Here is a 27,129-nt window from a genome sequence, read left to right on the forward strand (position 1 = left end):
CCTGCTGAGCGGGGAGCCTGATGCAGGGCTGGATCCTGAGACTCCGGGATCATGACCTGAGCCGAAGGCAGACGCTTAACCAACTGAGCCACCCAGAGGCCCCTCATTACTTCCGTTTTAGAGATAAAGAAACTGAGGCACAGAGAAGCTGGGGAGTCTGCCCAAGGTGGTGAGGCCAGGTTTCAAGCCTAAGCAGTCTGACTCCAGACTACACTTTTAACCACTAGGCTCCTGATTTATCGATTTATTAATAGGACAGTTGTGCACCTTCACTTTTCTTATTATAACATAATATTTGGCAACTGTAGGTATTAAAGTCAACTATTCGCTGTTTAACATCTATGCTAAAAGACTGAGACCTGTTTAGCACACATGTACTATGTGCAATGTGGTTATAAAGAGTAACTGGGTCTCCTATTTTACAAATTTATTTTATTGCCCCATCTCCTCTGAAAGTGGTAGGCAGAAGTTGATTATGTTTCTCTCTACATTTCTTTCAACACTGCGTATTACTGATTATGAATTCAGATATTTGACAAGAGCTCTAAATAGTCTCATTAATGATTAGGTCATAGAGAAAGTCTAATATCCTAAGATAAATGTTTAGAAAAGGCAATATAGTCATGGAGATAATAAAAACTCATGGACATAATCTAGTTGTGCCTCTGGAAATAAAATTTGTGTGCAATTATTACACACACCAGGAACCTCAAAAGTGGCAACTGTAAGCTAAAGCAGGTATCTGTTATTTAAAGGAAGAAAATCTCATCATTATTTACATATAATTAAATGCTATATGACATTAAAGGTAATTTTTTCAGATGGATAAAAATATTTTTAAAATGCTTAAATAAAGGAGGATCTAACTATGTATACAGAATTCAATTCTAGTAACCTCACAGAAGCAATTTTAAAACTGCCACAAAGAACGAAGATATTGTTTTATTCAATATTTTCATTTTTAACCTTAATAAGCCACTTGTAAATGCTTTTAATAATCAAAACTGACTTCATTCTTTTTATTTCCCTCTGGTAGTATTAATGAGAAAAATGGCCAAAAAAGTCAGGTACCCAAAGAAAGTAAAAGAAGCAAGTTGCTTGGATGAGGTTTCAAATTAACCATCTTCCAAATAATGAAGAGTCCGCAGAACTACAGCTGATCACTTGTTCATCTCTGAGAAAGGGTCAAACAGCAGGACATGTAATTCAAATGGTTCTTTTTCTGGAACTGAGACAAATCTGGTCTTCCATTTCATCAAAACCTTTATTCTTCCTTCTTTCTTCTTTTTTCTTTAAACAATTAATTAATTCTGGAGCTGACTTGAACAGCTCCCTCTTTCCTGCTTAGCTTGCCAAAATGACATTTGCTTCACTTGGTCTCCAAATGTCAGTTAACCAATGGGAGCCAAAGCAACCTTACAGTCAAGTCAATAGAATAAGGCATATTTGAGGATAATCTAAGTGTCTAATAGCAAAAGAGCTCTCTGAGGCCAAGAGGCTTCCCCAAGGATGTCCCCCCAAGCCCCTTCCTCTCTGTTCAACTCATCTCTTGGTTCTGATCTAGTTTTGATATGTTCCAATAGCTCTCATTCTCCCTCCTTTAATTTTCTGCTGATCATCGTTGTTTAAAAGCATTTTAGAAGCTAGTTGCATATTTAATCATAACAAGTACATTTCCCATCATTCGTTATAATGCTTAGAACTCTCAAAACTAAGAAATCCTAGGGGATTTTACTAATTAGGTAGAAAGCTGATGAACAATCTATCCAGTTTATCAGTGGAAGAACCAAGCAATTACCTTTTGCCTATGAAAGATGTTGTTTTGAAACTCGCAGAAACCTTCTGCAGCTAATTAAACTTCCTTAAAGCTTGGTATTCTCCCACCTTTCTTTCCTTCATTTACCATTTAGACATTTCCTATGGCTAAGCACATGCTAAATATTACCAAAATCCTCAGATCTATTTATTTCAAATATGACTGAGTAAACTTGCTTAATGGTATCTGATTTTTAAAATGATTCCTTGAATAAATCATAAAAATTTCTATTTAGGCATCTCTTTAACATGAATCACAAGAAATAGTTTTTATTTCACTTTTTTAAAGATTTTATTTATTTATTTGACAGAGAGAGACACAGCGAGAGAGGGAACACTAGCAGGGGGAGTGGGAGAGGGAGAAGCAGGCTTCCCGCCGAGCAGGGAGCCCGATGTGGGGCTTGATCCCAGGACCCTGGGATCATGACCTGAGCCGAAGGCAGATGTTTAACCAACTGAGCCACACAGGAGCCCTTTATTTCACTTTTTATTTATTTTCAACATTTTGGTTGAAATGTTTTTCTTTTCCTCCCTTGGAAATATTTTCCCAGTGAAGTGCTGCCAATTGTCCTTTAAAAATGATTTCTCTAGGTGGTTCCAGTTTTAAAGTTACCCTCTTAAATCTCTCACACTTCCCTTTGGCAATTCCAACTTTAAATTGTGGGATAATGGAACAAGCTTTGTTAAGATGTACTTTATGGAGGTATACCTGGACTTAACCCTGCCTCTATTGTATATTACCTATGTGACACAGGGCAAATTGGTGAAGATCTGTGAATCCATTTTTTCATTTGCAAAATAAGAAAGTATCTACTCTAAAGAGTTGTGAGAAAATACTTGACAAATGGTAAGCACTCAGGTATTTTCTTTTCCAGCTCTTTCTCAGACTAACTGAATCTGGTTATTAGCATTTTAAGATCACGACTGTTTCAAAGGCTGGACCCAGATCTACCCCTTCCAAATTCAAAAAATAAAAGACATGTCCAAGGCTATACCTCTTTCATTGAAAACAAGTCAAGATTTCATAACGTCAATTAGCACTGTACTGACTCACTTCATATGGTTACTATTTCCCATGATTTCAGTGGAAATTAGTGGGGGAAAAAATCAGGCTCTTTTCTCCAAATCCTGTCCTTAGCACCACAGACTCACAGAGCTAGAGGAAGCCTTAAGGTTGATCTAGTCCACCCTCCCTTCCCGACCCCAACATTCTACACATGAAAGTAGCAAGGCCAAGGAGGTTAAATTTACTCCTCCACCTCCTCAAGATCACACTCACAGCTATATTTAATGTAAGTGATTTGTATCCAGGTGTCCTGACTCCTAGTCTAATATAATATATATTAATTCTTAATTTCCCACTCTACAAATCATGCTGAGACAGCTTCCTTTCCTTTATAACTACTGAAAAAGGAAATATAGAAAGGAAACTCTTCAATATTATAGGTTGAAAGACGCTTTAAATGAAACTGGACTGTGTAAAGATAACCAAAAGGAATAGTAAGAATTTAAGATTATAAATACTACTTCAAATAAGTTTATAAATGCTAAAAATAAGCTCTTAAAATTAAAATTATATATTACACTTATAAGCTATGATGATGACATACTTGCTGACATAATGATTTCCATCTTCCTAGGAAAACACTGATAAAAGCCACAAAAGCATGAAAAACTATAGTTACCAAAAAGTAATTTGCCAAGTATCAGCAGAAAAGTCACTCTATTGAATAGATGGCCTCACTCTGAAAATTCACTGTTAGGAATTGAAGAAAAGCCACATAAATATTAAACTTGTTTAGAGGTCTTTAAGAATATTAGCTGAACTATATTATTTCCAAGATTTCTATTTTCTAAAATATCAATAATTGTATCCTAGGAAAATTCATCCACAGGGAGAAAGTAGAAACACTGTAGCACCAAACTAACAAGCCATGGTTGTGTAGTGGGTAAGATGTTCTCCAGCCAGTTTCTTGTTTTCTGTCCCTCTCTCTCATTAATATTAATTTTATGTGCTTTCTTCCTAGAGGCCTACTAAAGAAAAAACTCTCCTTTGGGTTAAATTTAGAATCAATACAATTTTTAATCAAGTGAACAAAATATAGAAGATGATTATCTTTATTATTACATAATAAAAAATACATCTCCTAGATGTCAGCCTGGTTTTGGCAAAACCCACCTGCTTACTCACCCTTGTAAGAAAGAACGGATGTGAGTTATAAACAATATCGGGTTTGTCTAGCTTACACAACCTAAGGGAAAAGAGTCCTATTAAAACCACAACAAACCAAAGCAAAACAAACAAAACACCTACTTGCAAGGGCAGGTAACACTGGTTCTTAGTATAAAACTCTTAAACTTCCTTTAAACCTAAGGAACTTTGGTAGGGGGTGAAAGAACGTAATAAAAGCTAATTTAATACCAAAGTAAACAAGATAATTTAGAAATCTCATTTTAAATTCTCTTTCATTTTCATTTATCTTCATAAAACTTCTTATAGTGACAAACTCCCACTACTTTAATTTATCCCTAGAAAAAAAAATACCAAAATATTCAAAGTTCGTTAGAATTTATGGATTCCCATATTTGGACGCCGCTTTGCCTACATCATTAGCTGTCCACTGATGGATGGTGGCTTTGACAAACATGGTAGCTCTTACCAGCCCTTCACTTGGTTTGATGTTTGCCAGCTGAATCACTTCTAGGTGTGCAGACTGTGAAACCAGAGGATCCGATGACAGGGATATGATGTGGTCACAGACTCCAGAAAGAGTTTTACACTGAAAGAAAAAAATTATGGTAAACACATGTTGTTTGTAACATATGAATCACTTTTTGTTTTGTTTTAACTTTCTTACAAGGAAAAATAAAAGAAATAGTAGAAGTAGTTAACATTTTAGTCTATAAAATCTGCATAAGAAAGATATTCAGGTGAAAAAATACACACACACACACACAACACACCTATATTCTAAATTATGGATATAGGAGCTAAACATCGAAGTATTCAAGAAAGTTATGGGTTTGTTTCTATTATTTTATTATTTGATTTGTCAGACGTAAAATCAAAGATTGTTTCTAAACAAGCTTAATAATCTGAAAAGTTCTTGATAATAACCATTGGATTGAACTGAACTCAATAATTTCCAAAACACCGATGATCATGATCAGAAAAGTTTAAAAAAAATCCAGTCAATGACTAGGAAGATGAATCTTCCAAATCTGCTCAGTGAACTCCTCCTACTTATTTGTCTAGACTTTACTGCTCAAGGTTACCTTAGTATAAAGTTTCCTACCTCCTCCAGGCAAAGTTCGCCACTTTCTCAATACTGGTTTCTCAGCATTCTGTGAAGTCTGCAATTGTCTAATTTCATTCTGAAGCCCTCCGGAGGCAGGAACCACGTCCTACTCATCTCTGACTTCTCTTCCTCCCCTCCCCCTACCAACCACCCACAGCAGGTAGAGAGATCCTACAACATATAAGGTACTCAATAAATACGAGCCGAATAAACTGAAGAGCAAATGAGCTTTAACACTTATTAGAGCGCCTGGATTGAGGACAGAAAGCCAGTACTTTAGGTTAGGATAAATCCATTCATGCTGCTTACAGAACAGATTTAAAATGTTACATCCATAATGATATGGTTAAGAGTTAGACATGGTAAAATCATGAAGAATGTGGAACATAAGTGAATGAAGCTTGGCGTATACTCCCCTCACATATGTTGGCCCTTAGATGCTTCAGACTCTCGCTGTACTTACTGAAACCTGGTGTCCATCATTTGGTTTATTATTATTATTATTATTATTATTTTACCTTTATTGTGGGAAGAGCCATTATTTTGCAGCAATCAAGGTGTGTTCTTCTATCCATTTCCAAGATGTCACACTTGTTCTGTGACCACTGCATTGCTCTATTGTTAAGGGAGACAGTTCTCTCTGCCTGGTCAAGATAATAAGGACTCTCTTTTTATTTGCTGCATTCTGTACATGGCCCATGGCCTCTCAGTCTGTGCTGGGTTCAGCTTCCTCACACCAAACAAACTGCGAAACTAAATTTCCCTCGTAATTGCACTCTTTTTTGCATCTGCTTCTTAAGGCTGCACTTTTATTGCAGCCATCAGCCTCCAGAGCCAGACATCAGCCAGCAAGATACCAATACCCATGGAAAGAATGCGGGCTTGATATGAAGACAGATGTGGGCAATCACCACACTGCTAGTTACTTGCTGTGTAACTGTCAGCAAGTTATTTTATACACTTGAGGCTCAATTTCCTCTTGTAGAAAATGGGGTAATAAAAATTGCTTTATATGGTTTATATGACAAATCAGGTTAATGTATAAAAAAAAGAGCCTAATATGGCTCCTATCCAAAGAACATACTAAATAAAAGCTTATTTTTCCCTGGTTGCTTTCTCTACCTTCAAAGGACTTAATCCTTACTCATGGGATGAATTATCTCATTACTCTTCATTACATGGCTTTGTTGACCATGTTACAATGACCAGTAACCATACTGCATGGTCATGATGGGAGAGTTCACATTTCTTTACTCTCTCTGATGTTCAAATCTTAGTGCTCAGATATCATGAAAGTATTTACCCTGAAGAGCTGCTAAGCATAGTGCCAAGAGGAAGACCACCTCCCAGAACTTGGGAATCCTACAGGGCCAGATGTGGGCACGTGCCCTGTGCAGTTGCACAGGGGCCTGCATTTAGTATTATGCTCTGCTCTTATTTTCCACTGTTCTTGAACAAGGGAGGGATTTTCCACTGTTCTTGAACAAGGGAGGGACTTGACGTTTTTATTTTGTACTAGGTCTCACATATTATGTAGCACATCCTGGGACCCCAATTGTGTGTGTGTGTGTGTGTGTGTGTGTGTGTGTGTGTGTGTGTGTGTGTGCTTTAAATCCTCTTGAAAATATTCATCAGCAGCCATGGGGAAAAGGACAGAATGGCAGCACTTAACATACAATAACTGGCTGATGTTTGAAAGGGAAGAGAACACTCTGGGGCAGATTTAAATCTTTTAGCTATTCCTTTCCTCTCATGTGTGGGTACATTTTCATTCTTATTTTCTCTTTATCTCAAAGGGGGAGATAATATCGTTAATTCCTAAAGAATTTTTCAATAGGATACTTGGATTGTATGATAATCTAAAGGATATATTAATCTAAATCAGTATGCCAAAAGAAATCTAATAATCTAAAGGATATATATGTTTATATATATAAATATATGTTTATATATGTATATATTAATCTAAATCAGTACATTAAAAAGAAACCTTCATAGTTTCTACAAATTGAAATATTTCAAGAGTCCAAAGCATAAGTAAATAGGAAAATAATGGGCGTATATAAATGGCTCAATATGTGTACATTACAATATTCAGGGCCTCATAGAACACACTGGTAATGAGCAAGAGTAGCTCTTGTATTCAGGCACTGGAAGCACTTAGAAGTGGGGTAGAAGGAGGAAAGGCAGAAATACTAGACTGGAGATGTGTTTACAAAAAAGAAAATACCAATTAAATCCACCGTATTAAGTTGCAAATCATTTTCTCTGATTCTTCTTCTTGAGTAATTTTGTTTGCCAAATACTTGCTATGTGCAAGGTCTGCTGGAATACAAAAGATGAGTAAAACATTGACTTTACCAGAAAAGTCATCAGGATTTAACAGATTAAAGATCTTGAAAAAAATAATAGAAAGACTTAGAAAAGAAACTCCACTAGAACCTTGCTGCCTGTTTTAGAGATAATGTACTAGAACCTTTATATTGTAGTATTTGGCACTTGACTAAGTAAGCCAATTAGAAGGGGTATAAAATGGCCTGGCTTTATATGCTAATTCTGTACTCATTACTGCATCATACATCAAGCCACTGCAGGAAACCACATTAAGAATACTAGGCAAAGTTCCAGGGAAGTTATTTAACACATTCTTGTAAAAAGTAAATTTGCTCATTCAGTAAAATCGTGTGATATTATGTTGTTAACATTATAAAGCACAGTATTATCTACTGCTACTTAATAGCATATTCTAGAAAAAATTATCAGATGGTAAGAAAAATACATCCTTTATTATTATAAGTGTACATCAATATTACAGAGCACCTACCACATGTCTGGCACAATGCTAAATAGTTGACCTTTGAACAGCATGGGTTTCAACTGAGTGGGTCCACTTATATGCAGAATTTTTAGAGTACAGTCCTGTGAATGTATTTTCTCTTCCTTAGGATTTCCTTAATAACATTTTCTTTTCTCTAGCTTACTTTATTGTAAGAACACACTATAAATACATATAACATACAAAATATGTGTTAATCAGCTATCTCATAGGTAAGGCTTCTGGTCAGAAGTAGGCTATTTAATAGTTAAAGGCTTTGTGGAGTCAAAAGTTATATGCGGGTTTTCAGCTGCGTAGTGGTTCAGCGCACTGTTCAAGGGTCAATCATGCTCCATATTCATTATATCATTTATCCTTATAACAAGTTCCTGAAGTAGATATTATCTTAGCCAGCATAGCGGAGGAGAAAGCAAGGCAAAATAAACAGATCAAGGTCATTGCCTTGGCAGAAGAAGGACTTGAATTCTTAATCATTATGCTTACCATCTCTTATTTCAATCCTTAAGTTTCAACTTGTTTTTGATCAATTTCATTTTCTATTGCTTAAAACCTAGGTCTGTATTAAATGGATGTTATAAAGCACATTTAAACTACATAGTATAATGAAATATAAGCCACTCTTGCAAGCCTTCTTGCAATTTAGAATGCCGTTTAGATAAGGAGTAGTAGATTTGAGACTGTGAAAGGCACAGCTCTCTGGGAAAATTTAGTCATTTTAGCAGCAAAAGAACAACTCTATTCTAGCTAGAAGATGACTTGGTAATCACTTATATTAAGGGTATTCTTCTGCTATTTTTTGCAATATTCATACCAAAGAATTTTAAATTCTATTTATCTTTAATTCTAAAAACAGAAAGAAAAAATTGAACCTAAAATTAAAGCCTAGTAAATAACATGCCTTTAATAAAGCTAAAGGGAACATAAGATGGCAATGAGTATTATAACTGACCCTGTGGATTCTGTTATAAGCTACCCAAGATGGTGACAAAAAATTAGTGACTAAATAGCAGGTGACAAACAAGGCTAGCTATGACTCAAGAACCTTTTAAAACAAAAGAGGGTCATGGCTAGAATCAGTGGTACTGTGACTTTTTTTTTCCCTCAGTAGTTCATATTAATTTCAGTTATGACTTAATATAATAGAACATATTCTCGGAATGAAATGGAAAGTTTTCATATTCTGTTCTATATACATAATATGTTTTATATATATTTGCATATATGTGTATGGCTAGTTCACCTAACACTAAAAGTTCTAAAGGGAAAAAAGATCCAAGCACGTTTAGTATAAGACAAATGGTTTTAAAACAGTTGTAAAAGCAACATTTTAGGGGGTGCCTGGGTGGCTCAGTCGGTTAAGGGTCTGCATTAGGCTTGGGTCGTGGTCACAGGGTCTGGGATAGAGCCCCGCATCTGGCTCCCTGCTCAGTGGGGAGTCTGCTTCTCCCTCTCCCTCTCCTCCTGCTCATGTGAGCTCTCTCTCTCTCAAATAAATAAATAAAATCTTTTAAAAAAGCAACATTTTAGTCTCTGTGGAGATTCAAAAAACAGCAACCTTATATTAATTATATTAATATATAGTACATTATATATTAATAACAGCATTATTTCATTATCACCAGCTTTATCAAGTACTTATTAATATGTGAAGTTTCAGCTATTGTATTTCAAAAGGGAAACACAGTAAGTACTCTAAGTACAAACAATATTGAAAAGCTAAGGGATAGGAAAGAAGTCTTTCCTATGTTGGTTAGCACTGGAGCATACTAAGGCATGATTGAGCTACTCAAAGTATTTTTATTTACATTTTTCTAAACAAGTGAAGTTCTGGGTCAGTTATTCTGAGTGTACTGGAGGAAATGAATGGAACTATCTTTAGATTAAAAAATTAGAAATTCATTTGACATAAGAAAGAACTTCAGGCTCATAATCTTTACAAAAGATTTTATTAAAAAAAGACTACAAAAGGACATTTCTACTTTTTAAGGCATATACATATATACAAGGGAGAAGAATATAAAACCAAGACAAAATGGGGGAAACAACAAACAGATGCATATACATTTTAAGAAGGCAACAATGATGTGAAAGCTACAATTTAAGAACAGCTTAAATGATTCAGGTTTTATTATCAATAAAATGGAAAATAGTAACAGAAGTTTTTATAGTGTATACATATTAAAAGTTATTAATATAAATATTTTAATTAAAATAGTCTAGAAGACAGAGCATGTTTCAAATTTTTTAAATTTTTTTTAATTAACACATAATGTATTATTTGTTTCAGGGGTATGTTTTTATTTTTTTGTTTGGTTTGTATATTAGTGTAATTCAGTATTATAAATCATGTGATTCTATGCCAACTTAGGATGACATTTGCATTGTATTTTGTGAACAAGAGAGGTTTTGTTTTTATAAAACAGCACACATTTATTCTAATATTAGTGAGAACTCTAAATGATATAAGCCTCATTCAGAAATATAGTATTCTTAGTATTTTAATACTTGCCAGATCTCTGTTGAGCTAACAATTTTGTACTTCTAATTATGATGGTTCCCTAACAAGATGCAAGGAGTAAACAATCACAGGTAACTTTGAAAGAGTAAAATACACAAAAAGAATTTAAATTGGTATTTAAAACTATTATTTTACATAAATATTCCCCAACACAGGAAGAATTCTTGCTCATATGAATGAAGACAACTGAAGGAGAGACAATTTTTTAAACTTAAAAACTAATAGAATAGAATTTCAATTTAAACCTAATGTAAAAATTATATCTGTATACAGTGAAGATTAAGAGTTTCAAATAGCTTTAGAATGCAACTGTAGGAGCAAATATATGAAGGTTATATGAACTTTGTTCCAACAAGGCCTAGAGCGTTGGTGGTATAGTGGTGAGCATAGCTGCCTTCCAACAAGGCCTAGAAAACTCTGCAATTCCTTCAGGTTTCAAATTCTGATGGTGGGGAAAAAAACACAACAAAACAACTACAAAATGAGAAGAAACCACCACCACCATTCCATAAAGCTGTGTATTCCCTCAATAATCACTGAGGGTGAGTATCTGTTACTGATTCAAATGTCAACTATTATGTTCAAGGATTTTGCAACCTGGGAAAGTGTTTCAGGTGATCAGTTTGGCTTTGTGCTTAATATCACTGACATTAAGCATGCTGCCCTTGTGTTCCTGATAATGGAAAAGAGGCAGTAACACTTTAAAATAACCATCATCTGCGAATGATGAGGTCAGTACCAAACAGTGAGAGAATATAAATCCCAAATGTGAACCTGCTCTAATGAGCAAGAAGTGGACCCAAGACACTTCTAACTTACTTCCAGTGGCATCCCCGAGACATGCTGGTCTGAATTAAAGTTGACAGAAGAGGCTCCACTCTCCTCTAGTTTCTGATAGGGAAACAGTCAGCTGGAAACCAGAAGTTAATCTGGGAAAATCTCCATTCTATTTGCCTGCTCTCTCAGGGGCAAGAAATAGAGGTAGGCAGGCTTGCAGTGGGTCCCCACGTAGTTGAGAGAGCACTCATTAGGGGGCGCGCTACTTTCCAGGCTCAAAATAAACAAGGGTCTGGCCGTAGGATAGCTCAGCTAAGATGTAGGTTATCAGGAAGAGGATGCCATTTTACTTTAGACTCAAATAGCAAGACTGAAGCAGTTCATTATAATTAGATGAACTTCAGGAAAATCCAGGCACTATCTATACATAGTTAACGGCAAGTAAGAACAAATAGCTGAGACCAGGGAGCAATGTCTTCACTTAGAGTTGAGAAATTCAAAATTGCCGTATGTGTTTTTTTGGGAGGACAGAGCTAATTGCACTGTGCCAATTATGAATTTATTGGTTCTCAGCTCCAAATTCACCCTTCAGTGCTTGCTCTGTGATATATATGGCCAGGAGGCTTCAAGCATTTCTGCTTTACAGAAAGGACACTGTTAGGATCTTATCAGTAGAGGGCGCTAAAGAAACATCACAAGGGGAAGGAGGCTTCTCTTTCAGGTTCCCTAGTGTTGCATTTTGCTTTGTCTTGTTCCTGCTGCATGGTCCATCAGTGATGGATGTGTGTGAGAACATCCTGTGGTGCCCAGACCATGCAGTCGTTCAGTGACCTCTCAGCCTCGGCCTGGGCTCAGTGGCCATCATCCTGGGGCCCTCCCAGCCTCATACCCACAGCAGCACCCTACTCCCTTGGTGAGCCCTCCCACCAGCATCACTTGCTTATATCTTGGAAGGCTGTTTCCAATTTGCCTGGTAACAGTGGACCAGCTCTGGCTTAGGCAACCCCGTGCAACCCTATGGCTCCAATGAGTTCTGACTCTCAACCTACAATTCTTGGCTGGTGGGAGAATGTCTGCCTGTAAGTTGTCCTTCCTTGTATATATCCCCCCACCCCATCCTAGGGAATGCTTTACATTCTCTTTGTATCTGTATAGGTAATCTTCTATTGTAGTTTAATATTTATATATCTATCTATCTAAAAAGACTTTATTTATTTGAGAGAGAGCAGAGGGAGAGGGACAAGCAGACTCCATGGTAAGTGGGGAGCCCGACAGGGAGCTTGAACCCACGACCCTGAGATCATGACCCGAGCCAAAATCAACAGTCGGATGCTTAACCAACTGAGCCACCCAGGTGCCCCTGTTTAATAACTATTTAGATCAAACTTGTTTAAGTTACAGTTTGATTCCTGTCTCCAGACTGATTCTATTACCTTGATGAAGAAATCTTTTACAGTGACTGCAACTGTAGTTTAAAAAAATTTACAGTGTCAAAAAAAAAAATCCATAGTGTCTTTGATCAGACTATGGGGAATTGTCTCAGATGAAGACGGCTCTTCAATTTAACACTTCATGAGACCATACTGTTTTTTACTGATTTTGTGAGTTATCACCAAAGAATTATGGCATTTAGACCTTACAAAACACAGATACTCCAAACTCCAACTTAATCAGAAAGGCTAATTTAGTTTGTTCACAGCTAGTAAGTGCCAGAATGAGGTCAAGACACCAAATCTCTTTAACTTTCAAATTGGTACTCTTTCTACTACATTACTCTGCCTCATTTGACTCCCCAACAAAAACAAGTATTCTTTGAGAACAAGGATTGCACACTCAGAGTCAGTCTGTGTAAGCATTTTATAATGCATAATGTGATCAGCAAATGTAATGTTAGCAAGAACATCCATATAATGTCTATCCAAATCATAATAAGACACATTAAAAAGAGATTATCTTAATTCATCATGTATGGCCATATTCCCTTTAGTATATACATATGTTTTCCTTTTGTCCTAGAAAAGACAAACATTTTTTACCTCCATCATATTCTATCTGATTTTTCTTTCCTCTATAAGACATTGACTGCAGAGAAGTTACAGTTAAAATAATTTATAAGGCAATTAACCAACAAAATGTCAAAACCTGAAGATAGTCTAATACAACACTCAAGAAATCAATGCCTAGTTCAGTAATAGTGTTAGCATGCTTCTTCAGGTTGAGCACAAAGATAGTGAAGGGGGGCCAAGATAGAAGAGTCACATCAACTGTGAAAACAAAGAAGTCTCTTGATGCTTTTCATCTATAAAACTCAGTATTAGAATTCATTTTAATGAGGTGGCCCATAATTTGCATGTCCAAATACTACAGTTACAGCCAAAATGTGAACCATACAAAAAAATATCTCCACTTGCAATGGCTCCAAACCACAGTGTTAAGAGAAGAGTCTAGCTATAATTGCCAAAGCTGCCTTTTCAAAGCATTAGGGACCTTTGGAAGACCAATGTAAAATTATTTTGATGATGTCATTAGAGTGCCACTATTTTCAAGAAATCTCTAAAGATAAAATATCAATATGATCATTTTTATTTTATTATGGAACATGCTGCTGTCCCAGTACTTATTTTCAAGGTTTGGGGTAATCAGAAGAAAGCTATGTTTACTTAAATGATACAACATAGATGGTGGGGCAAAGTCTCAAATGAGCTCTTTATTTTCTCCTCTGGGCTCTTCTGTTAGGCCTGTTGGTTCTGTGTAGTTTTAGCCATTTCTGGTCTGGATAGCAGAGAAGGCACAATACTCTCAGCCCAGATGGAGTTTAGGAGTAAAGACTCATACATTTAAAGACAGGAAAAAAATTACACGAATGTTTATGAAATAAAACAAATAGTCAACATGCCAACATAAGCCTAATTAATGATAAAACCTAAATTAGTGAAAAAAAAAGAGAATAACTTGGAGGGAGAAGAGAAAAGATGAGAGAGCATTTATGAGAATGTCCTTCCTTCAAACTAAAGTACTACTTAACAAAAAGATAATCTTAACACTAACATAATAAAATAGGCATTCGTTGTCTTTATTCCTCCCGTTATTTTTATGAAAGCAATGGGGATAAAATGCCAGTACAAAGCAAGCGCCAAATAGAAGAACACACTGTTGGTCAATGTCAAAGGAGTATTTGAGCTCAGCACAATCTGATTTAAACAATGTGACTTTCATGATCACGCCTGGCCTGAGATTTTCAGTTTATCAAAGCTGGTAAGTGTTCCAGGCTCACCAATGAGAGCGGCAGGGCTGTGATAAGCACAGTTGAAGTCCGCTGAAGCACAAGGTCTCAAATGGCTTGTCAGGAGTGCTTCTCTCTCCAGATTCAAAGACTCAGTGAAAGGTGGGAGTGAGGAGAAAGTAGGGTACGAAACGCAAGAAAACTCCAGATTCCCTGTAACTGATTTACTATGTATAACACCAGCATCGGTGCAAAGCAAAAACAGATGCACTCCAACCTGTCAGGGAAGGTATAATCAGGGCCAAAGCCTAACGGAAAGGGAAATACCAGGTCAATAGAGGGGAAATGCTTTACTGCTTATCATTAGCCAACAATCACTCAGACATATAGTGCACTGATCATCTGCATTTCCTTTTTGTCCTTTATGGCTGAGCTGTGTGGTCAGTTCCATTATACTTACTGACAAATTCCAAGGAAACCCAAGTTGTCCAGTTTCCTTTTATTCATTCTCATGTTTTATATTAACAGACATCTTTGTCTACCACTGCAACCCAAACAACCAACCCTCTTTTCCACCCAACTTTTTGGTCTTCAGAGTTTACTACTTTAGAGTCTTAAGCATAAAAAACTGTTTTAAAGACAAGAACAGCGAGCATCAGGAAATCTAGCATGTGTACCATAAAATTATCCTTTGAAAGCCATCAGGATTATGAATCTAATAGAATACATACTTGTATAATTTTTCATTATAAAAGCAATGCAAACTGGGGCGGGGCGCCTGGGTGGCTCAGTCAGTTAAACATCTGCCTTCGGCTCAGGTCATGATTCCAGGGTCCTGGGATGGAGCCCCCCATTGTGCTCCCTGCTCAGTGGGGAGTCTGCTTGTCCCTCTGCCTCTCTCCCTGCTTGTGCTTTCTCTCTCTCTCAAATAAATAAAAATCTTAAAAAATTTTTTTAAATAAAAAAATAAAAGCAATGCAAACTAACTGAAGAAAATTGGGAAATATTTAAAAATTTAAAAAATCAGCTATTATCTTACTAAGCAAACACAATAAATATTAACATTGAATATTTTCTTTTAAAATTTTCAACAGTGATGACTTGTGTTTATAATGCTTATAATCTGTTTTTTACTTAACATTATTATTTAGAATCTTTCCTTGGACATTGGAACATAAATATTTTAGGTATATTCAAAAATGTAATTTATTCATAAATTATATATTCAGATATAATTTCAAATAGTAACTATGAATAGTAAATATTTCATCTTGTAATTTCACCATAATTTACTGACGCATTACCCTATTATTTCCTATTTTTCACTATTATACATAATGCTCTTCTAAATTCTTGTTATAAAAAATCTTATTGTGTTTTATAATTTGTTTTTAGACCAGATTCCCAAGATAGGTTAGGAATACAGACTCTGGAGCGAGACTGCCCGAGTTAAATCCTGTCTTAAATCCTTTCCAACTGCGTCACTTCAGGAAAGTCAACTAACCTTCCTGTGCTTCATATGTTTCCTCATCTGTAACAAGGAGAGGGTAGTAATAAAACCTATCTCATATGATTGTTACGAGGACCAAATGATTAGTTTATATACAGCACTTGAAATAGTGTCTGAGACATACTGTCATTACTATATAAATATCAGTATTAAAGTTTCTGAGCCTTAAAATTGCCTAAAACTTAAAAAGGTTTAAGGAATGTACATGCCTAGTGGTAAGGTATGTCCATTTTAATTTCATTAGATTCTCACCGGCATTTGAATATTTTTAGTGTGTGTTTTTGTGTGTGTATGTATTTGTGTTTATGAACTGATACGTGAAAAATTGTATTTCATTACTGTGTTACAGGGATTCCTTGTTTTCTGAGGAAAACCGCGGCTGGAAAGTAATGGCCATCTTTGTGATTTAATTTAGGTATGCAGGGCTTGTATCTTAAGAAATAAATAAATCCATTGATTTGCATTATCTTTCTGATTTAGCTAATGATACTTATCTGATTTATTTAATAACTTTCATTTAAAAAATAGCACTCATATATTTTTTTATTCCTCATTATGTGTTATAGACTCAATGCTTATGCCTCTCCCTTAACTCTTATGTTTAAACCTAATGCAAAATGTGATGGTTTTTGGGAGTGGAGTCCTTGAGAGGTGACTAGGTCATAAGGGCTGAGCCCTCGTAAACTGGATTGGATTAGTGTCCTTATAAGAGACCCTAGAGGGCTCCCTCACCCCTTCCACTATGTGAAGACTCTCTGTGAACCAGGGTACAGGCCTTCACTAGACACCGAATCTGCAGGCACCCTTATGTTGGACTGCCCAGCCTCCAGAAGTATAAGAAATGTTTGTTGGTTAAGCCCCCCAGGCTAGGATATTTTTGTTATAGCAGCGTGAATGGCATCTGATTTTGTTGTTCACTCCAGTCTTTTGTTACCACAAGTCTCCTATTCTGGAATTAGAAACTTTTGCTTCCTTTACCTGGTAAACTTACTCAAATATATTTTTTCAAAAAGGTATGTTAGTGATCTTGCTGATCTAAAAATATCTTTTTGTTGCTTTCATACATGAATGATAATTTAGATATAAACATTTTGGGACATTACTTTTCTTAAAAGATTTATGGATTTTGTTTCATCGTCTTCTTCCAGTCATGGTTTCACAGTACACATCTGAATACAATATAATTTCCATTTCTTTGAAGTCAAAACCTCTCATGTGTCTCTTCACACTGGTTAAATGAATGTAGTTGCTTCTTGCCATAAAACTGTAAAATGTTACCAGAAAATATTGTGAAGCTATTATCTTTCCAATTCACTTTCTTTGTTGAGAAATTCAGTTTTCCTGATTTCTATTCCTAAATTTTTCTATTATATACTTGTTTTCTATTGTTTCCTTCTTTAGAAACTAATAATTAGTTGAAGGTGTATTAACCATAACCTATCCTCTATAGACATTATCTTCTCTCATGTTTTGTCTTTTTATTAATTTACTAAAAATCTGAGTGTCAATAAAATTTATTTTGTGTCTCATTGTTTCAATTTTCTGGAATAACCAGTATGGTTTTACTGCTATTAGCATGGTTTTCTATTTCCAAGTTCTTAGTTTTAAAGGCTGCTTTTCTTAGTTCATTTTGTGTCCAGTTTATAGTGGTTTTGCCTTCTTTATAATATGGTATTCTATTTTAATGCAAACAATATTCTTTTGATCATTCTTGAGATCATTAAATAGATGTTCTTAATAAACCTACTGCATGGGGAAGGATTTTCTTCTGATATATGAGAGGATACTTCTTCTCTTTCCCATTCTTTTTCTTTACTCATCCTTAAATAAAGATCTATTTCAAGAAAAGACACACCTCACAACTTTTCTGAGCTATCTCAGTTTGTTTAGCTGTTGAAGAGTACTCTGGTGCTTATACTGCCTATGGAACTCCTAGGATATGGCAGGTTTTCATAAGTGGTAGGTTCTCCTTCCTCTTCACAACTGCCTCCCCTACTGTCTATAGGGATCGGGTCTGGGCTGAGACAGATGATGTTCTAGTGCGTATCTCAAGCTACTGCAGTATGAGTACTCTGACTCAACTATCATAGTAACAAAGAGAACATTCAAATTCAGTCACAATTTGATTCTAAACAAGTTATATCAAAACTCAGGTTTTTATTTTCTGGCGCACATAAAAAGGAAAAAGGGAAAATAGAAACAAATACTGGAAAGAAGGTCATGAGATTACAAACGATTGAACTTAGCAGATATTAGTATTCTCATTTTACATATTAAGAACAAAGTCTTCTACAAATATCAAATCATTCTGTCATATACCTAAAACTAATATAATGTTTTGTGTCAATTACAGCAATAATTTTTTTTAATTGTTAAAATTTACCTTAAAAAATCTCAAAGATAGTTAAAGCACTTGACTAAGGTCATGGAGATACAAAGTGTTAGAATTAGGGTTCAGATAGTTCTTTAGACTTAATGTGATTTCCTTTACACTACAGGAAATCTAGAAAGAGACTTTTTTGAATATTTTGTTTTAAAGAAGGTATTCCAGCATCATATACCAAGTGGTTGGTATAACTCAATACTATTTTATTATTTTCAAAAAGAGTCTTATTGTGAGAAAAGTAACACACAAGTATATAACCTTCTACTGAAAGCTAGCACATTAAAAGGCCAGGAAGGGAGGAGTGGAAATAGACAAATACCACATAATTTCACCATATGTGAAATTTAAGAAACTGAACAAACAAGCAAAGGGGGAAAAACAGAGAGAGAGGCAAACCAAGAACTAAACTCATAATTGTAGAGAATACGCTGAAGGTTACCAGAGGGGAGGTGGGTGGGGGGATGGGGGAAACAGGTGATGGGGATTAAGGAGGGCACTTGTGATGAGCACTGAGTGATGTATGGAAGTGTCGAATCATTATATTGTACACCTGAAACTAATATCACACTGTATGGTAACTAACTGGAATTTAAATAAAAATTTCAAAAATGTTAATAAAAAAATAAAAGAACAGGAGAACTCCAAAAAAAAAGAGAAGAAAATACAAATGCTTTCTGAGTTGAACTGATTGATTAATGCCATCCACAATCTCAATCATCATCAGACAGGATCTTAAATTCTAACTAGCTGGAATGTGAAATTGCCAAAGTAATATATTGCATTCACTTCTCAACTTCTTCAGTGTTACTTATGTTGTCATTCATTTCTAACAGAGGTGAAGAAATTATCAGGACCAATGAGCATCAACCAAGTTACAGATTTACAAAGAAAAGCAGCAAACTGTTCATTAATAAGAAAGGATACTTTCTATAAAGGATACTTTCTATAAAGTATAATGTACTCACATTCCATTTCTAGTAATAAAATAAAATATTTGCAAAGTCATTAATTGATTAAACAACTATTACCAAATTAAAATTTGGAAGGTTCTTTGATAAGTATAGAATCTGATCAAAGGCAGATTGACTATTTAATTAAGTATTTCATCCAAATGACGATAAGTTATTTACCCCATTATACAACCAAATACTTTTCTTTTTGTCACAAAAAAATTCTGATTTCAAATTCTCTTTTTTCTAGGTTTTGCATTATATTCCAACCTTACTACATATTACTATCTTAAAAATTTGTATCACATTGTATCGTAGTTTCCTATTAGGATACAAAAGAATGGTTGTAACTAATTTAACTTGTTCTTTTATACTTTTTATATCCTTTTGTACTTTTCCTATGAGATAAGCAGAGCTCATTTTTATAGGCTATACCTTTTTATTTAATTACTAGTTAAAGAAATATTTTCTAATGAAGATGAAAATAAATTCAAGCATACTTACCACATGAAGAATTTTATTCTCTGTTTCATACACAGTACAATCCTTTAAAAAAAAGAAACATATACATCAGTTTTAAAAAAGTCAAACATGCCTTTTAAAATACTTTCTTAGTGAATAAAGACAATGTGATCTTTAAATTAAAAAAAATAAAATACTTTCTTAGGAAATGTACAGTTTGAAAAAGTCTTGACAATTCCAACAAAAACAGCCATAAGAATGGGAAAAAAATCTGGAATGCCATATACCAAAATATTCATTGTATTTAACTATGATGGTCAGTTACAGAGATATTCTTATTTTTGCTTAACTATATTTTCCAATTTTATACACATATTAAAAAATAAACATACAAAATCAAATATTAGAAAAAATTATTGTAACCATTTTCTACCTAAATTTTTATGTGTGATAAGTACTTTTTTGTTGAAGTATTTCTAGCGTTTCAAATACTAATTTATTACAGATTGGAACATAAGGAAAAACACTAATATTTATTTCAACAGTCTTAGTTTCAAAAATGCTTTTATATTTTCAACTGTTGTGGGCTATCAAATATCCTTTATATTATGCATTTAAAATTGATACACACTACTAACAAATATCAAGTTCATAGTTCTTACCTAAATTTGAATCCTTGAAATTATAAAAAATTGTTTCTAAAAATCACCATTGTCTTTTTACCTGTAGTTGCTAGATTTACAACGAATAAAAATATAGCAAAGTGATCTTTGCTTAGAAACTTTGTTTCTATAGCTCATTTTTCTTAAGAAATTGATAAAATGGGCATGACATTAGTAGTAACCCAATAACGGTATTGTGAGGAATAAATGAGAAAATGGATAAATGGCTTAGCACAGTATCTGGCATACAGTAAGTGATAAATACATTTTAACCATGAGTTATTGTTGTTCTATGTCTTTATTTTAAAAATTTAATCTAATTACCTTTACTTCAAAATATAACATTAACTAATTGCTATTTGACCATCTAATTTTGAAAGAACAACCATGTTTCACAGTACTGCATATTTTAAGGAATGATAGCCCATTTCATTTTCTCCCCTGAATTTAATTTTAAGAAAAGGAATCTTGTTGAACATAGTTTTTGATAATGCCATTTCACCACAATACCTTGTCGGAAGTATTACATATTCTTATTGGGGCAAAAGTTTTAAAGTTAAATTTGTGTGATTTATTTTACAAACTAATAGAAATACTTAAGGATTGGGCCTTGCTATACTGAAGGGCTTCTGTGCCAAAGAAGTTTGTTACAAATTTAGACATATCTATGTCTCTATAAATTAAGTATGAATTACGTGTGCAGGGGAGACAAAGTATAGATAAAGCATTTATACTGGGAAAGTACATTGTACTTACATCTGAATTTGGAAGAGTCCAATTTTACATTAATTTCAAACACAATTATATCGGTAAGAGATGATTTGGGAAAAGCTGGAAAGTTGCCCAGTTTCCCCAAGCTGCCTGTACAACCTGCTGCAGCTATAATGGATGCAAGTTTGATTATTTACCTACCTTCCCAGAATCAGAGAATATGATTAAATGTTCAAACTTCAAAGGGATTCTCCTCAAGGAAAAAAGCAAATATGATCTAAATGGATATCCTGCTAGTGATACAATAATCATACAGAGAAAAACTATTTCAAGTTCTTCAAAATATAATACTTTACTTGCACATCCCTAGTGTGACACAACAAAAAGAACTATTAAACAAAATCTTATACTATTGTCAGTAATCATATTGTTTGTTGGTAGTAGTGTTGTTAGTCTGTTACTGTTTTGCTGAAACTACTGTGTTTCTTTCATAGGGTGAAGCAGTCGAACAGTTATGTGATACTATCATTCTATCAGTTTTGGTGTCCTAAGTAATTTTAGCATGAGACAAAGTAGATACATATACAAGGTAAGTAGAACCTAGAGTCTCTTGATGTATTACGTGGTACACATATGTATGTATTTCTTAGTTCCAACCAGTGAAAAGACACAATCAACTGAGTAATGAATAAATTCCTCACAGTTAGTGATTTTCAAATACCATTTCCCAGGCCTTCTAGGAAAATGGTGGATTCCAAATCTAGGGTAGGAAATGTACAAGATGAGCTTGGACTGTACTGTGACACAGATAGAAAGAAGCTATTGAACTCTACAAGGGTTGTGCCAGCAGGATTCAGAAGTCAACATGAGGTGATTCTTACTGGCCAAAGATGGAGCAATTGGGAATCTAAAAAAATAATAGTTGCAATGAATGGAAACAGTAAAGTACATATTAATTATTACATGTATTAATATAGTTGATGTTAAATTTTATATGTACCAAATACATCCAAATATATTCAGTAACAGTTGTGTAATACTGAATATATTAAACATGGCCCCTGACTTAGAAAAGCACAGTTTAAGGAGACAGGCATTCACACAAGTAAGTTAAAATATGCAGATTCCCCAAGTCTTCACAAAGTTTAAGTTTCAATAACTTTACAAATATGAATGCCACAAAAATATAGAAATCAACATGTGAAAAGCCAATTATTTAAAATTTTAAAATACTGATATATTTCTCATTAAAATGTAAAGTGACGATTGTGCTGTGCTATATACATTGCTCAAGTCAAATTTCAAACTTTGTAAACACATTCATCAGCTCCTGCTTCTCAGTGACTAAAAGGATTATATCCATAATCTGAGCTTTAAGATTATTCAAAGAATGAAGTACTGATGCATACTTGACAATTCTAACATGACCAACAAGACAAAGTCTAAAAGAGATACATCAGGTGACTGAGGTGGACAAGGTTTTCCACCAGTCTAAAAATCTGTCACAAATATTAAAATTAAAAACTTACTGTTTGAAATAAACAAAACCAAATGACTACAAAAGAAATTGGAATAATTAAATTTTCAAAGGAGGCTTGCATTATGTTTGTAGCATATTCCCATATGTGAACTTATTAAAGCTTAAATCTGCACTAACACATTTGGGACACTCACAATTACTATAATAAAGGCAGGGTCATAGGGCTGGGGGAGCAGAGGAGGAAACAGCTAACTCTGCCTTAAAAAAATCGGGAATGGTGGCTTTTAATTGGGTCTTGGAAAAAGTAGGTTTTTAGGTAAAGAAAATAAAGGCGGCATTACTGCAAAAGCAATAAAACTACACTCCAACACTGTTGAGCTACTGTCATAATTTTCAGATTTCAGCTCTGTATATATGTAAGAATCACTTGGAAAGTGGGTTAAAACGCAGATTCCCAGGTTCAGCCCCAGATACACAGATCGGGTAGACCTGGAGTGGGGGCCCCAGCATGATTCTGATAAAGATGGTATTTTGAAAAACAATCTATTTTATAGGATAAGATGTGATAGAAGAACGCCAAAGCAAATCAAACCAAAAATGACCAAATATATAGAACCTGTAAGACAATAAACTGATTTGTAAATAGTATCTGCTGGGTCACTCGAAATAGTTCTCAACTCTTCGGAACTACCTGCTTTTGTTACACATTCCCCCCATTTATTGATTGGCTTTTCTTTTTGTCCTCCTAGTAAACTTCTTTCTTTCTTCAACTGCTCACTACTTTGAATAACTGCTTCTACTTGTTTATATCTATACCTTCTTTCAGCCAGATCGGCCTGTTCATTATGAAAGCCAAAGGCTTTCACAGAGTGTGGGACAGAGCATAATAAAAACCAAACAGAACAAAACAATACAAAAAGGTATATATTAACCTACTTTATATTAGGGAGAAGAACAGAAACTAAATGACTATGTTCTTTTTACTTAAGCTATCATGTTAAGGAGTTCATTTTATCATGCTAAATATTTAAATAGCCATAGGTACCTTAGGGGATTCATTTTTAATAAGTTATTTTATTTCCATCAAGACATGAATTTAAAATATTGGCTTCTCAAGTGTGGGTTTTATTAACACTTAGGGCAAAATATTTTCCCAAAAGATCATACCCCAAGTTTTAAAAAGAAAATAGCACTGAATATGGAGAAATCCACATTTTTAAGGACCTATTCATGCTAAGAAAAGGTACACCTCTGACGTTCTACTTATTTTTAGGTTAGGATTAAATATAGATTTTTAAAAAAGATTGGATTTAGAGCTATGCCACTATATACTCCTAGGAATTCTCTTCAGTAGCTCATGCTCTTTTACTGTGCATGCAAAATGACACTTGCAATTTCTTCTTTATCATTTTCCATATAATGCTTCTACAAACCATGTGATTTAAAAACCACATTTAAATGCATCAAATTCCTAACAAGACAATATTCATAAGGATAATGAGTGTTTTTTCAGTTTTGATCATTTTTTCCTTTTGAAAAGCCTAAGTATGCACAGAAACCGTCTCCCACGGAAGAGCTATGTGCCCACACAGGATCATAATCAGTTATTGTTTTTGTGAAACAGTGATGCAACTGCCGTACTGAGCAGAACACATAGAAACACTTCTGTTACCACTGATGCTCCATACTTTGTCAACACATTTTAAGCATCCTGGGGTCACGATGTTCAGTAAAAGTAATTATTTCTCATCAACTGTGGATTATAGTCATAGGAACAGCTCACAGGTTATTAATATTGAATACGTAAAGCAAGAGAGTGAAGAAAAATAGTGTATGTTTCTAATGCTGTATAAAATTGTATTTCATGGAAATTTGTAACTATGAATGCCTCTTTTTTTTTTTTTTGAGAGAGAGAGCATACATGCATGCACAGGGGAAGGGCAGAGGAAGAGGGAGAGAGAATCTCAAGCAGGCTCCACGCCCAGCTCAGAGCCTGAGGCGGGGCTCTATCTCATGAGCCTGAGATCATGACCTGAGCCAAAATCAAGAGTTGGATGCTTAACCAACTGAGCCACCCAGGCGTCCCTAAAAATATTGTTTTTTTTTATATGTAATATTTAAATCATCCATTTATGCAAACCTTTAATAACGGCACCTTTGTACCAAATACTTCACATATTCTATTGTCAAGGTATCAAAATGTTTTCAGTGCTGAAGTGATTAATTCATATGAGCTGGTGTTAGTTTTATTCATTCACTCATTCATTTACTCGAGTCACAATTCCATTCACCAAAAAAGGTTTTGGGGGCATCTTGTAAGGGCAACTCAATGTCAGGCACTACCAGGTAATCAAAGATAAAATAAACTTGGCCCTTGGCCATCATTATTTCATTATTTAGTGGAGCAAACAATCAAATAATAATATAAGGTACATGACAAATGCTAACAGAAGATCCCATAAAAGGAGATAAATCCTAACTTGTTAACTCTGGAATGACCTTCTGGAGGAGGTATTTTACTGACCTTAAATAGCTTTTGAATCTGGAAATTGGGGTTCACGGGGAAAGAACACTTCAGTTTGTGCAAACACAATGAACAAAGGCATGATGAGAAGTAAGCACACCAGACTAGAGCATAAGATATGTGGAATGAATGCAATAGGAAAGAAAGTCTAGAAAATAACATGAGGTCATATTGTGGAGAGCTACCAATGCTAGCCAGGAGAAATTTTGTTTTGAAGGGAATAACATTTTTATTTTTCTGTAACGATCTATTCTGAAGCCCCATTCAACCGGGATAGCACTTAACTTGGTCAACTGATAATTTCTTGTGACTTTATTTTGGGAGGGGTTAAAGTCAGGGTAGATTATATAGTGCCATGGCTGGTGTTAAACAGCAACATTAAAATGGTGAGCATGTGTGTTGCTGGCAAGGGGAGGAGGAGCGGAGTCCAAACTCTCTGGTCCAGCTAACAACTCTAATAGCCATCTGTTCTTGTTCCTTTTCTCATGGTTCTTTTTCCTTTCCCTTAGTTACAAGAGTAACTTTCAGGTCATGTTTTAGATAATGAATCTCTGTAAAGCTGTGTATCTTCCTAGATATACCAAGTAGACATTTCATCTGTAGGGAGGATGGAGGAGTGTGTACTTTACTCTGATTCAAGAAAATGCTCAGAGATGTCTGAGCATGGGAAGTATGTGATCAAATATATGTTTAATGCAAACAATGGGGAAGAAGTTGTGGATTTGGAATGAAAAAAAACTGGAGGCAGGAAGATAAGTTGGAGTGCCCTTTCAATAGAAAATGTAAAATGTAATCAAAGCTTGAACTGAGGTTATGATGCTGGAAAGCAAGTTGAGGAGAGGTGGCTGACATACATGTAGCCAGGAATGAGAATTAGGTGACTGATTCATCAGACACAGAGAATAATGGGGAGAAGAAAGTTAGACATTACTCTAGGGGTTCAAACCTGAGCAAATGGATGAATGGCTGAGTAGAGATGTTAGGAGAGACTTTGGAGAGAATAAAATAATTATATTTTGGGTATGTGAAATTAGAAGTGGCTAAAAGACAGGACATTTTATACAAAGCTGTCCAGCAAGCAACTTAATAAACTGAATTGGATCTAAAATAAAGCCAGATCTGGGAGTATTTACACTGAGGTGATAGTTAAAGGCACAAGAAAACAACAACAAATTCAGTAAAAAAGAATATGTATAGTGAGAAGATAGCAGAAGACAGAAGCTCAGACAATGCTTATATTTAGGAGCAGGAAGAAAGGATTAGTTGCGTGGCCAGGAATAAAGGGAGAAAGTGGTATTACAGAGACATATTTATTAAAACTTAGAGCGATAAGAGAATTATCATAAGTTCTATGTCTGTGCTGCTTGAAATTCAGTAGTTTTTAGATATATGTGCCTCCTGAGCAATTAAAATGTGCAAAGGAGGAACTGAATTTGTAATTTTACTTAGTTTTAATTAATTTAAATTTGTATTTTAGTTGCCACATGCAGCTAGTGGTCACCATGCTAGCCAGAAGGTCAGGTCTAGAGAAATATACTATGGTCCTTCCAACAGTTATGAAATGGGAAGCCATTTAACAAGATTTCCAAACAAATAACAATAAAGCAACATCTGAAAAGAAAGATATGGAGGAGTTTAGTTTCCAGTTATTGACCAGATGCTTCGCTTTTTTTTTCCTTCCACAAGAGCAGATTCCAGTCTATTGTAACATCTACAGTAGCAGCATAGTACAATGAAAGCAATTCTCTCTGTAGGATGATATACAGAAAAGAGCTATTAAAAGGAATCCAAAGTAGTCATCACCTAGCTTTGTGGGCACAGAGCAAGCAGTGCCAGGGGTAAAAGATTTACAATGGATGGAAGATAAAAGTCCAAACTAAATTTGGATTCATCAAAGAGCAAAACCTGACTGAGTGTCCTGAGTGAAAAGTATGTCCATAGTGAATAGACAGTCATTGGTCTTCCTGAATGTGTTA

The 27,129-nt window shown here is 34.9% G+C and overlaps 1 protein-coding gene across 5 annotated transcripts in view; it reads right to left on the bottom strand.

The window, feature by feature from the left end:
• The window catches only part of CNKSR2 (connector enhancer of kinase suppressor of Ras 2), a 278,274-nt gene that overhangs the window by 137,839 nt on the left and 113,306 nt on the right, over nt 1-27,129 (bottom strand). For all 5 annotated transcript variants that reach the window (XM_035725691.1, XM_035725694.1, XM_035725693.1 and 2 more), the window contains exons 5-6: nt 19,819-19,860; nt 4,476-4,595 (exon numbers count right to left, since the gene is read on the bottom strand). In XM_035725691.1, coding sequence (XP_035581584.1) covers nt 4,476-4,595; nt 19,819-19,860 — 162 coding nt within the window. The remainder of the gene's footprint in view (nt 1-4,475; nt 4,596-19,818; nt 19,861-27,129) is intronic.

The sequence above is a fragment of the Zalophus californianus genome, chromosome X, assembly GCF_009762305.2.
Source record: "Zalophus californianus isolate mZalCal1 chromosome X, mZalCal1.pri.v2, whole genome shotgun sequence".
Taxonomy (NCBI): Eukaryota; Metazoa; Chordata; class Mammalia; order Carnivora; family Otariidae; genus Zalophus; species Zalophus californianus.